The 13,350-nt window shown below is 40.0% G+C and overlaps 1 protein-coding gene across 1 annotated transcript in view; it reads left to right on the top strand.

Annotated features, from left to right (window-relative positions):
- The window catches only part of LOC120930418 (dynein heavy chain 3, axonemal-like), a 530,045-nt gene that overhangs the window by 84,839 nt on the left and 431,856 nt on the right, over positions 1-13,350 (top strand). Inside the window, exon 9 of the mRNA XM_040341605.1 lies at positions 4,697-4,804. Coding sequence (XP_040197539.1) covers positions 4,697-4,804 — 108 coding nt within the window. The remainder of the gene's footprint in view (positions 1-4,696; positions 4,805-13,350) is intronic.

Raw genomic sequence — 13,350 nt, 5'->3', positions numbered from 1 at the left:
GAAGTACTTTGCAGGCTCAAATGCAAAACAAAGTAATAACAATAATAACAATTTCATGTTTTTCCTCTAAATGTGGGTGCATTTATTATTATTATTATTATTATTATTATTATTATTATTATTATTATTATTATTATTATTATTATTATTATATTAATGTTAACATGGCCTTTTCCTTGCCAGAACCATTTTTGCCTTTTTTTGTTTAGAAAAGCTAGTTTATTGTGCACAAAAAAACAAAAACAAAAAAAAAAACACTAGATGATTTAAAGGCACACAAATGTAATACATTAGCCAACTTTTTTGTAAAATATTAAATATGCAGTTTGGTCAAGTACATAGATGCCCAACATGTCAAGCCTTAAATTTGTGTGCACCCATGCAATTGCGACAAACTTCATAGGCAGCACTCTAAAAGCTGTGACAGGTCATCATTTTAGAGTTAACCATAAATAATGGCCCTAAAATTATTGTTCTCACTCCAGCATGTGCGGCAATATGTAACATGTGTAGCAAAATCAACTTTTTTGCATAGCCCCCCCCCCCCCCCCGATGGGTGTGTTTACATTTGTATTATCCATCCTGGTGGTAGTAAAGGGGGATACATATTCTGTATCCAGTGTAGCCTAAATCTACAGTGCTTTCCTTGGTGTACTATTTCTAATAGACTTCTGGTGGTGTAAACAGTACACAATACCGTGCAGCCGAAGTGCAGTTGCTACTAGTGATGGGCGAACGGTTCGGCCCGAACATAAGTTCGGGCTGAACTTTGGTTATTCAGGTGTTCTGGTGAACACTGAACAATATGCTGAGTTTGGGGAAAATTCGAAAGCCGCGCAACCCCGTTAAAATCTATAGGACACTGACATGAAAAATCAAAATTGCTAATTTTAAAGGCTTATATGTATGGTTTTGTCATAAAAGTGTTTGGGGACCTGGGTCCTGCCCCAGGGGACATGTATCAATGCAAAAAAAGTTTTAAAAACCTGCAGTTTTTTCGGGAGCAGTGATTTTAACCACTTAAGCACTGCCTAACGCTGATATACGTCGACAGAATGGCACGGCTGGGCACAGGCACGTACATGTACGTCGCCATAAAGAGCCCAGCCGCGGGTCGCGTGGTCCGAAGCTCCGTGACCGCAGCCGCGGAACCCGCGGACCCGATTGCCGCCGGTGTCCCATGATCAATCACAGGAGCTGAAGAACGGGGAGAGGTGTGTGTAAACACACCTTCCCCGTTCTTTTACAGTGGCAGTGTCATTGATCGTCTGTTCCCTGATATAGGGAAAGATGATCAATGACGTCACACGTCCAGCCCTGCCTCCTTTACAGTTAGAAACACATATGAGGTCACACTTAACCCCCACAGCGCCCCCTAGTGGTTAACGCCTAAACTGCAATTGTCATTTTCACAGTAATCAATGCATTTTTATAGCAATTTTTGCTGTGAAAATGACAATGGTCCCATAAATGTGTCAACATTGTCCGATGTATCCGCCATTAGTAGTAAAAAAAATAAAAACCACAGAGGTGATCAAATACCACCAAAAGAAAGCTCTATTTGTGGGTAAAAAAAGGATGCCAATTTTGTTTGGGAGCCACGTAGCACGACCGCGCAATTGTCAGTTAAAGCGACGCAGTGCCGAATCACAAAAAGGGGCAAGGTCCTTAACCTGCATATTGGTCCGGGTCTTAAGTGGTTAATAATGCTTAAAGTGAAACAATAAAAGTGAAATATTACTTTAAATTTTGTACCTTGGGTTATCTATAGTATGCCTGTAAAGTGGTGCATTTTTCCCGTGTTTAGAACAGTCCCTGTAGAAAAATGAAATTTCGAAAGGAAAAAAAGTAATTTAAAACTACTCGCGGCTGTAATGAATTGTCGGTCCCAGCAATACAGATAAAATTCATAAAAAAAAGGCATGGGTTCCCCCCCAGTCCATTACCAGGCCACTTTAAGTTGTGACATATATTAGCAGGAAAATGAAAATTTAGCAAATAGGCTCCATGCACACTGAAGCTGATAAACTGTAGCTTATTGGCGTTTTGGCTTTATTTTTAAAAAGCCCATAAACTGCACTCTATGTTAGCCTATGTGTCCATGCACACATGGACGTTTTTTAGTGTTGATGAGCAGTGGCGTTTATGTGTTTTTTTCTGAACGCCAGAAATTTGCTTTTAAAGTGCCGTATTTCGGCGGGAAAGAAACGCTAAAAAACACAAAACGCTGATAAACGCTAATAAACGCTCAAAAATGCTCAAAAACACAGCTCGCCAGCGTTTTTTAGCTTTTTTTATCCATTGAAAAAAATAGCTAAAAAACGCTATACTGAAAATCGCTAATAAACGCTATTGCAAAAACTCTAAAAAACTTTGAAAGGCTCCCTGCAAAGCTACCGGTGTTTTTTTATAGCTTTTTTAGCTTCCAGTGTGCATGGAGCCATAAATGTGTTATCCTTATATGTAAATACAAAACATTACTGAACTACCCCCTCCCCATAAAGCCCCAAACAACCACAACATAATCTATAACATATAGTTGATTACCTGAATATAAGATGTTTTGGTTTCCCTTGCAGGGAATATATCATACAAGGCTACACAGGCTGAAAATGTTGAACTCTCCTTTTAAGAATGCTAGTTCCCTGATTTCCATGTTAATGCTTTGGCTTTAATGTTGCCCAAACAACTGACAGGTTACAAGTATAGAGAAAGTGACACTTTTCTGACACGCATAGCATGCATATTCAAGGTCTTTTACTCAAAAGACACAGCCAGGCAAATAGTATTTTCAAAATGAGGCCAGAAATGGCAGCCGCATACTTCTTCCCTCACAGAGTCCCTTTAAGGTAATAGGTCTGGACCAGTATGACAATTACACTTTGGCATTCCCAGAACAAATACCAGAAAATGCCCACACATATATCTTATAGAATATAAAAAAGCATACTATAAAAGAAATGATTAGATTAGCTGTATTTTAGGGACAATGCTATGTGACTATATATTCACTTCCCTATCTACATTATTTAAAGAAGTAATGTTTAAAATTGTGAGTCCCTAAAAGAGAGAATTACAATAAAAAAAAAACGAACTAAACAATTACATCTTCTTTATATAAAACACCAGTAAATAAGTTGAAACAATTGATGATCGGTGCACAATGAACACAAAAAGTATTCAAAAATATGTTCATTTTAAATGGGGGTCAAGGTAGCATAGCCTGTCTTACCCGCTTATTTTCTGTGAATAAAGTGCTTTCTGATAGATATGTGCACACTGAAATATTTTTTTTTTCGTAATTTTGTTTTTGTCCAAAAAATGTATTTATTTCGTTACTCCTGAAATTCGTTTTTATTTATTTAGTTTTGTTAAAAAATGCATTTTTCCGAAAATCTGAATTAATTAAGGTCGAATCTGTCATTGAAGGCTTATGGTGTCGGTCAAATGTTCTAAGAGGACTTGACGAAGCAGCTAAACTGTACGACACAGCAATCGTACATTTCCGGTCTAATGTCCCACCCACAAGCTATAGTTGAATTCTAATGTTGTATGACTAGTAATAATTATATTTATTAACTATTTTTACTAGTCAACCAACATTAGAATTGTTCTATAGCCTATGGGCGGAGAATTTGAACATAAATGTCCGTTTGTGGTGATCATATGTTTTTAGCTGCTTCATCGAATCTTCATGTCTCTATAATGTCAAATCTTTTCTCTCTATGTTGAATAATATTGGACTAATAGAGTTAGGTTAGGCACATTCGACCGCAGGTTCGATAGACACAGATCACTACTGTCACTGTCATGTCGAATATTCTATCTAACGTATTTATCGACGTATACCGCGCACTTTTTTCCCTATAAAATCAGGGGGAAATCGTGGGTGCGCGATATACGCCGATACCCACTTCCCGCGCTGTGTTTGAACCGGCCGCCGACATATACCGAGCGCAGTACACTCGGGTACACTCTGCCAGGCTCGGCATGCCCTGTGCCGCCTCCTAGCCTTTATGCGAGAGGAGCCAAGCGTGGCCAAGCGTGCCCGAGTGTACTGCGCTCGGTATATGTCGGCGGCGGCGTTCAAACACAGCGCGGAAATTGGGGATAGGCTTAACAACAGCACGGGAGGAGCGGGGAGGACACCACCAGGGCCGCAGACGGACGCCGGACCGGAGAAGGCCGCCGATGGACGCCGGACAAGACACCAAAACTGTAAGTAATTCAATTTTTTTTTCCAGGAATTTTCCTTCTACATTAGGGGTTCGCGCTATATGCCGGTGCGCGCTATAGGCAGATAAATATGGTATATTGAACTGTCGTTGCAACAAAACGAAAATAAAGCTTTTTTTATGTTGGATCTTTCGGATTTCGGATTCTGCACGTTCGTTATCGTTTAATAAAACGAACGCGAAAATCCCTGAAGTTCTGACAAAAATGCATTCGGACAGAAAAAAATGCACATGTTTACTTCATGATAGTGAGTGCTATTTGGAAAGATCTGTCTACTTCAACATTATGATTACCTAGGCTGTTTATGATGAGAAGATTTTTTCTTTTTTTTTATAATTTCACAATGTTCAACAAACTGCATAGGAAAACTATGCAGTTTGTTGAATATTTGGCCTCATTGTGGGACCACTCATTGCTGATGGTATTATTGATTAACCATTCACATGTTGTCTTTTCCAAGGGGATTAAACCCGATAAAAAGGGAGATCCAAATGGAAAATATGCAGATGACTACTGGCCTGCTTCTAAAAAGATTTTGGGAGACATGAAGTTTTTGGACTCCTTAAAGGTACTGTTAATCTCAAATAGTTTTTTGATACTGCTTTATGAATCCTTTTAATGTGTACCTCTAGCTAAACCTGTTTTAGTTATGTAATGCACTGTCTAAATAAAAAAATGTTTACATGATAATGATGTACAGTGAAGCAACAATCACAAAACACAAATCAAGGGCTCATGAAGTGCCTGTGAAACCTCTGCGTTCCTCCCAGTGAATACACACTACCACAGTGTCATCAAAGAGCACTTACCAAAGGCAATTCCTGGGAATGAGAGGCAGCTCCATCTACCTTTTCACTCAATATATATGTAATGCATGGTGAATGGCACAGTCCTGAATCCCTGAGATCATCACCATTTGATGAAACACACGTGGGGCAGAGCCAGATGGGCTGATATCATCAAATATTGCACTTACCATTAGGGATGAGCCAAACACCCCTCCGGTTTGGTTCCCACCAGAACATGCGAACAGGCAAAGAATGTGTGTGAACATGCGAACACCGTTAAAGTCTATGGGACACAAACATGAAAAATCAAAAGTGCTTATTTTAAAAACGTATATGCAAGTTATTGCCATAAAAAGTGTTTGGGGACCCGGGTACTGCCCCAGTGGACATGTATCAATGCAAAAAAAAGTTTTAAAAATTACAGTTTTTCAGGAGCAGTGATTTTAAGAAGGCTTGAAGTGAAACAATAAAAATAAAATATTCCTTTAAATATTGTGCCTTGGGTGTCCCCTTAGTCTGCCTGTAAAGTAGCGCATCTGGATGATGTGTTGTACAGTCCCGCAGAAAAATTTAATTTCTAAAGGAAAAAATGTTAATGGCATGGGGGTCCCCCCAAAATCCATACCAGACCCTTATCCGAGCATTCAGCCTGGAGGACAGGATGGGGGGTGAGCAAGCGCCCCCCTCCTGAACCATATCAAGCCACATGCCTCAACATGGGGAGGATGCTTTGGGGTACCCTCCAAAGCCCTTGTGGTTGTGGGGGTCTTTTGGTGGGAGGCTTATCGGAATCTGGAAGCCCCCTTTAACAAGGGGGCCCCCCACCCTATGTGAGTAGGTATCGAGTGCATTGTACCCATTCACCAAAAAAGTGCCAAAAGTAAAAATCTCAAAAGACAGTTTTTGACAATTCCTTTATTAAAAAAAAAATGTCCATCCTTCTTCAATCACGGTGCAGACAGACCAGAAAAATAGAGGAAAAAAAGCTCTGCCTCGATGGGAGACGTCCCGCCGACTGCTGTCTTTTTGCAGTGACAGCTGTTATAAAGGCAAGGGCGGGGCCATCTGCTGACGTAACCAGATGACCCTGCCCCCTCTGATGGCACATTATCACTTGTTTACATCACTGGGTGGTCACTCAGTTACGTCATCCTGCCTTTGGCTAATTATGGCTCTCGCAGCAGAGTGGCTGTGATAGGCCAATGCATGCAGGTCAGGTGCATGCTTTGGCCAATCATCAGACATCAATGCACTGCGGTCCCGCAGTGAATTATGGAGCATTCCGCGGCACACAGATTTCCCGCAAACGCCCATATGTTTGGTTCGTTTGCAAGCAAGCGAACACCTGATGTTCATCTCTACTTATCACAGATTGGAATTTTGAATATTTGTATGGATTACAGCTATGGTACATTGACAGATGTGAGTATTTTTAATCTTTCATTTTAATAAATTAGTATTAACTGGTATACACTATTGGAGTATTTTGGTTCCTCTTTCATATACAGTATATCGATCCTCGAAAGAGGTGGCTACATATGAAAGGTAGAGGAGTCTGTGATTGAACTTGGAGGAGATCATTCTTGTGTTAATAAGCTGCATATGACCACTCAAACGTTGTCATTTGCCTCCGGTAAGCGCTCTTTCATGACACTGGTGGTGTGCATTCCCTAAGAGGATTGTGCTAACAATAAAGAACACATACATTTGTTTCACTGGCACTTCATGGGACTTTGATTTGTGTTTTGTGATTTACTGTATGCTATTATAATGCATTTCTCTATATGTGTTAAATGCACAGAGTGAAACACTTCTAGACACTAATTAAATTTTTAATATGATCACATATAGTTTTTTTATTGAATAGAAATTGAGCTGTATCTTTTATTTTAGTTTTACACTGTGTATTACGTGTTTGTGCAAGCTGCTTTTTCTGGGTCTTTAGCACATCCCTACTTTGTATACCTGTTTTAGTTATAATTATAGTGGGAAAAGGCTTTAACTTCTGAATGGTTGCTGTCTTCTCCTACAAATATAGCGCGCAGCAATACAATTTTTTAAGCACGATGGGGAAAGATTAGAACCCTTGTTGTTTTTTATACTGTTGCCTATGTCTCCATTGGACTACTAGTAGTACTTAAAAATACTGTTAGGGATAGATTTTAACTGTAGTCCCTGAAGCATATAAGAAGACAGCTTATGAATCATCTTAACAGCAACCATTTTAAACTGAAATATACATTTTGGGTGAAGTTGTAATTTAGGATATTTGTGAAATGTCCAAATGTTTATAAATGATGTGCATAATTATGATGGTTTTAATACTTTCTTGCTATGTTAAAATTTTCATTGACTTTTATTGAAAACATGTTTGAAAGGTATCAAGTTTTATGATTAATTAAGCTATGGTTCTGGGACTATGCTGGAAGAATGAGCCGGGATCATTCTCGACTTGAGAGGTTTGATAAAACCCAAAAGTTAATTAAGAATTAATTGGAGATATGCAAAAAACCCTGACATGTCACTGGCCTTTGATAGATAAGTGGGATCGCTGTGCTCATGGGGTTAGAGACTCTAGCACAATTTAAAAGCCTATGAAAAGTAAGTTAGATAAAGTAACAAAGAGAAAATTATTCCCAAAGATGTGCCCTATACGAAATGCCCATTAGCTGGACAATGTTTTGTGATGGCATGCCAGTGTCAATCTAATATTACACTTTGTGGAAAACTTAAATCGGTGTTCTGCCTGAAAATAAATAAATAAAAGTCAGCAGCTTCACATACTGCAGCTGCTGGCTTTTAATAATCGGACACTTACCTGTCCTGGAGTCCAGCGATGTCAGCACCGCAGTGATGTCACAGGCCATGGCCCGGACTCCCGAGAGTGTCCTGTACCCCCTCCCCCCAAAAGATGCCAATTGTGGCACAGGAGGGGGGGAGGAATCAGATGAGCGGAAGTTCCACTTTTGAGTGGAACTCCGCTTTAACCTCCATAGCGGTATTACCGAGTGTAGCTCGGGATGAATTTTTAGTACCAAAAGCGGTAACCCTGAGCCACACTCGGGATTGCATCGTAGGATCCATGTACAGCTTATTTACCTTGTCCCCAGGATCCTGCAATGTCTCCCTGCAGTGTGTGCGAGCCGTGTCTCCGTTCGATTAACAATACCAAGCTCCGTTCCCTGCGAGCGTTGCAACGCACAGGGACGGAGCACCACGCCAAATTCAAAAAGCGAAAAACACTGAACACATACAGTACACTGAAATCTTACAGATTACATTACTATATCAAATTGTTTCACGTCCCTTTTGTCCGTAGTGGTTTGTCCAGTGCCCTGCATGCAGTTTTATATTAAAGTGTCACCAGCTAGAAAACAGCGAAAATAAATTCGAAACACTTGCAGAATTGAGCGATAGTGAATTGTGGGGAAATTCGTCATCAAACACTGAAAGTAACGAAAGCGACAATTCTGCAACTGAGCAAATTTCAATGTTTTTGATTTGATTACATTATTGAATAATTTTTATTATTATTATATTATTATTTGTTATAATTATTTATTATATTGTTATTTATTATATTATAATTTATGATTTAGTGTTTCAAACTTTATCATTCCCTACTAGACTCTTGTTTGGACAGATTTAAGTGAGTTATTTCTAAGAATTATAGGCCTACAATATAAAACGCTAAATTTCATGCAAAACATTGTACCGCCTCCAGCATCAAAAATCTGACATAATCATACCACCAGTGAGGTTAAAGACATGGCAATATTTAAAATCTGCATAATTTTATCATGTTCAGCAGTTTAGTAGTAAAGTGGACCTTGCGTGAAAATTACTTGTCCTCTTATCCTGCAGCTTCCATACTCCATGTAAAAATACTAAGTAAAACAAAAAATATTAGAAGAAAAAAAAACTCACCTATGATTCTGTCTGGAATTACGTACCAAAAGCGGTACAATTATTTGCAAGGAAATTTGGCGTTTTATACTGTAGGCCTGTAATTTTTAGGAATAACTCACTTAAATCTGACCAAACAAGAATCTAATAGGCATCCCGGGTATGACATTTTTTTAAAAACAAAATGCTAAATTATAATATAATAATAATATATAAATAATTATAACAAATAATAATATAATTCTAATAAAAATTATTCAATAATGTAATCAACTCAAAATCACTGAAATTTTCTCAGTTGCAGAATTGTCGCTGTCATTATTATTATTTTTTTTATGACGAATTTCCCCACAAATCGCTATCGCACAATTCTGCAAGTGATTATAATTTATTATCGCTGTTTTTTAGCTGATCTAAAACCATTTTTGACATAAAGGGACACTTTTGGTTGCTATGGACAATCTACAGTTTGCAGGCAGAAAAAAAAGGTTTTTATTATATAAAAGAACATGCAGGGCACTGGGCAGACCACTAGGGACAAGGGGTGTGTGTTTTTTTTACATACAGTACTGTAATCTATAAGATTACAGTATACTGTATGTAAGGTGTTTGTTTACGTTTTTGAATTTGGCGTCAATCTCAGTGCGTCGTAACGTCGCAGGGAACGGAGATCGGCGGCACAGGAGGACGCTGTGTGAATCGAGCGAGGTCCCGCTCGCTCACACAGTGCGGTGACATCGCTGGATCCAGGACAAGGTAAGCCAGCGCACGCTGCAGGCTCTGCATATCTACCCCGAGCGTGACTCGGGGATACCGATCGCAGCAGAAAAAATCCAACCCGAGTCACGCTCGGGGTTACCACCAGGGGGGTTAATGCAGATAAAAAACCTTCTGTGTGGAGCAGCCCCCCTCAGCCCCCCTAATACTTTACCTGAGCTCCCTCTTGATCCAGCAATGTTGCATGAGAGCCACAAGGCCGGGACTCTCCCTCCTGATTGGCTGAGACCCAGCAGCATGCGCCATTGGCTCCTGCTGCTGTCAATCAAAGTCAGCAAGCCAATGAGGAGAGAGAGGGGATGGTGTCAAGTCACGGCTTTATGTCTGAATAGTCACGCAGAGCAGCGGTTCGGCTCAGGTTTCCCCATAGCAAGCTGCTTGCTGTGGGGGCACTAGGCAGGAGGGAGGGGCCAGGAGCGTTGGCCAAGGGGCCCAAGAAGAGGAGGATCTGAGCTGCTCTGTGCAAAACCATTACCCAGAGCAGGTAAGTATAACATGCTTGTTATTTTGAAATGAAAAAAACTAAGACTTTAAGATCACTTTAAGGATCTGTGGGTGTATGCCATCTAGTCCAGGTGCTTTATTCAACTATATGCAGTCAAAATATTTCTGGACCATATACATTTTGAGCCATTGTGGATCACTTGGATCTGTGTCAATACCATTCCCATTATGGACATGAGCTCCCCCATGCACCTTTGTATATAGAGAGCAAAGGTATTTAGTAAATTTGCCTTCTCTTTGAACAGTCACTTGCTCTAGATTATTTTCACAGAGGTCCTGCATTCTATTGGCAGAGAACAAAATGTATTTTTGTTACCAACTGTGAAAACAATTGCTGTATGAGTTGTAAAATCCACAAGCTTATGTAATTGAGAATTTTAACAAATTAAATACCCATTCATTAAACAATATTTTACTTTTGAAGAGATGTCTTGGCCTTTAGTATGGACTTTTTGAATAATTGATGTATTCAAGTTCTTCTTTCACTGCAAAGTTACTGAAAACCATTAAAACAAATATAGCTAATTATGAGGAATCTGCCACATCGATAGATGTGTCAAGCTGAAGCAAAAAATAGCATTCAGTTAAGCCTTGTTTTAGTTGTGAAATGATGTAATCTGACACGATTGCAACTCATCTTGTAACTGTTCTAGCAAAAAGCTGAAGTGAATATATTGCAGATAGTATTTCAGACAGTTTGGGCATGATAAGATGGCAAATAAATAGCTTCTAAAAAAGCCTCCTTAATCACCTTACCATTACCATCATCAAATGGTTCTTCCCTTTTTGTTATTAACTGAGACACACGATTAGAGCCAGTTCACACTGGGGTAACCTGAGATCCGACATCAAGTCGCCCCAAGTTGCCCCAAGTCGCGCGGTCGACAAAATGAATGGAAGTGAACGGGAGCCGTCTTAATGTACACTACTGAAGTCGCTTCGACTTCAATCCGACTTCTAGGCAACTTGTAGGCAACTTGTACCCATTGCTTTCAATTGAAGTCGCCTCAGAAGTCGAATCACTTTCTTAACTGAAGCAACAATACAGGAAGATAACATACATTTCTCATGCAAACCCCTCCCTCCCACAGAGCTGATTGTTGTTTGATTGGCCACTGGAAAGCCTCCTGTCCTGGAGGCGACTTGAAGTTGCCTTGTACTGTCCTGGAGGCAACTTGAAGTTGCCTTGTAAGTTGCCTGATGATTCATACTCAAATCGTGTCCAAGTTACCTCCCAAAGTTGTGCTAGAAGTCGTGTTGCCCCTGTGTGAATGGGCTCTCAGAGGCAAGAGTTTTACTTTCTGCCACAGTTTTAGTAAACATTTTTTTCTGTACAAACAGCCACAGAGTTTCATTCTATTATTCTACTTTCTGTTTTCTGAACTACTGCACAACTATAGAGCTTTCCATGAATTTATTACATAGCAGTATTAATCTGCTCAGATCCTATTATAACCCCATCAAAACTGATACACTATGAAAAGTTAGCTAAGGTTCAATATTCAAGAGACATCGGCCCGGATTCACAAAGCACTTACGCCAACGTATCTCGAGATACGCTGTCGTAAGTACAAATGTGCGCCGTCGTATCTATGCGCCGAACCAGAAACCAAGATACGCCTGAAAATAGGCTGCATCCGATCAACGTAACTTTCCTACGCTGGCGTATCGTGGGCACATATTTACGCTGGCGCTCCCATTGATTTTTGATTCAAATATGCAAATGAGTGAAATACGGCGATTCACGAACGTAGTTGTGCCCGTGTTTGCGTAAGACTTACGTCCGGCGTAAAGTTATTCCCCATATTGGAGGCACAACTAATGCAAAGGTATGGACCAGGGAACACAGCCGTCGTATTTTACGTTGTTTACGTAGTTTGTGAATATGACTAGGCGTAGGTTACGTTCACGTCGTAGGCAGTGATTCGATGTATCTTAGGCAGTTGTTTCGACGTGATTCTGAGCATGCGCACTGGGATGCGTCCACGGGAAGGCGCATGCGCCGTACGTTATTCGTATCTTTATGACGCTCAATCCATCATTTACATGGGGTCACGCCTCATTTGCATGGCTCACGCCCACTTCCACTTACGATGAGTTACGACTAAGAAGCCCAGCGTAGATTTGAAGGCAAGTGCTTTTTGAATCCAGTGCTTGCCTCTGTGCGCTGCGTCGGCGTAGCACATATTAGATACGATACGCCCGCATAAATATGCGCTGCTGTATGTGAATCCGGGCCATCCTTGATGTGTCCCATGCTATAAGGGGATCACTGAAGAGAATGAAACAGGATAAAACCAATAGCAGCCACTTCCATCTAATTCTATCAACAGCTTTCTCCATGTCAAATACCATGTTGGCTTCTGAATTTCTAGAAAGATTCATCAGTCTATAGTTCTCAGTACTGCAATGACCTTCCTCACAGTCACTGCCAAACTCTCAACCACAAAACCCACTTGTTCAGGACCAGTTTAAGAAGAAATTTAGTCAACCAATCAGCTATTATTTTGGACAGGTATTTACCATTGATTTATTAAAGAAATCAGACAATATGAAGCAAGGGATAGGGGTTCTTTATCTTTCTTTAGGAAAAACTTTTATCGTGGTCTCATTTCTCATTGATAGATAGAGAATACCAGGTAAATTTTCATCTCTCAGTGCTGTCACATTTTGAATGACAATTACGAGTTCGTAATGATAAGATTCACTTCACAGAACTCTAATGGTTAAAGAGCTGTGCTATATTTATAAAACCATAAAGTGAAAAAAACAAAATCAAGCATGAGCATCAAAACACATATAAATTGTGTAAATGTGGTGAACACACACAAAACAGTCTATATATAGTCCATGTTTCAAAATTAGCCAGAGATGTAATTCAAAAGCAAATAGTGAGTAGTGTTAAGGTCCATACACATAGTCGGACTTTTTGCCAACAAACTTTAAAATGAGCAAGTTTTCAAAATAGTCCGACCGTGTGTACGCTCCATCGGACAACCTTTTTTGGGTTTCATCGGACAAAAAGTTCGGTCTGCAAGCGGACAAACTTTAGGTCAACAAGAGTTTGATGGTGCCTAGTCCGACCGTGTGTACAGCAAGCAATCAGACTTTTGTACAAAGTACAAACGCGCATGCTCAG

This window comes from Rana temporaria, chromosome 3 (assembly GCF_905171775.1).
Source record: "Rana temporaria chromosome 3, aRanTem1.1, whole genome shotgun sequence".
Classification (NCBI taxonomy): Eukaryota; Metazoa; Chordata; class Amphibia; order Anura; family Ranidae; genus Rana; species Rana temporaria.
Note: the sequence above shows the minus strand (reverse complement) of the source record. Positions and strands in the feature narration are given on the sequence as shown.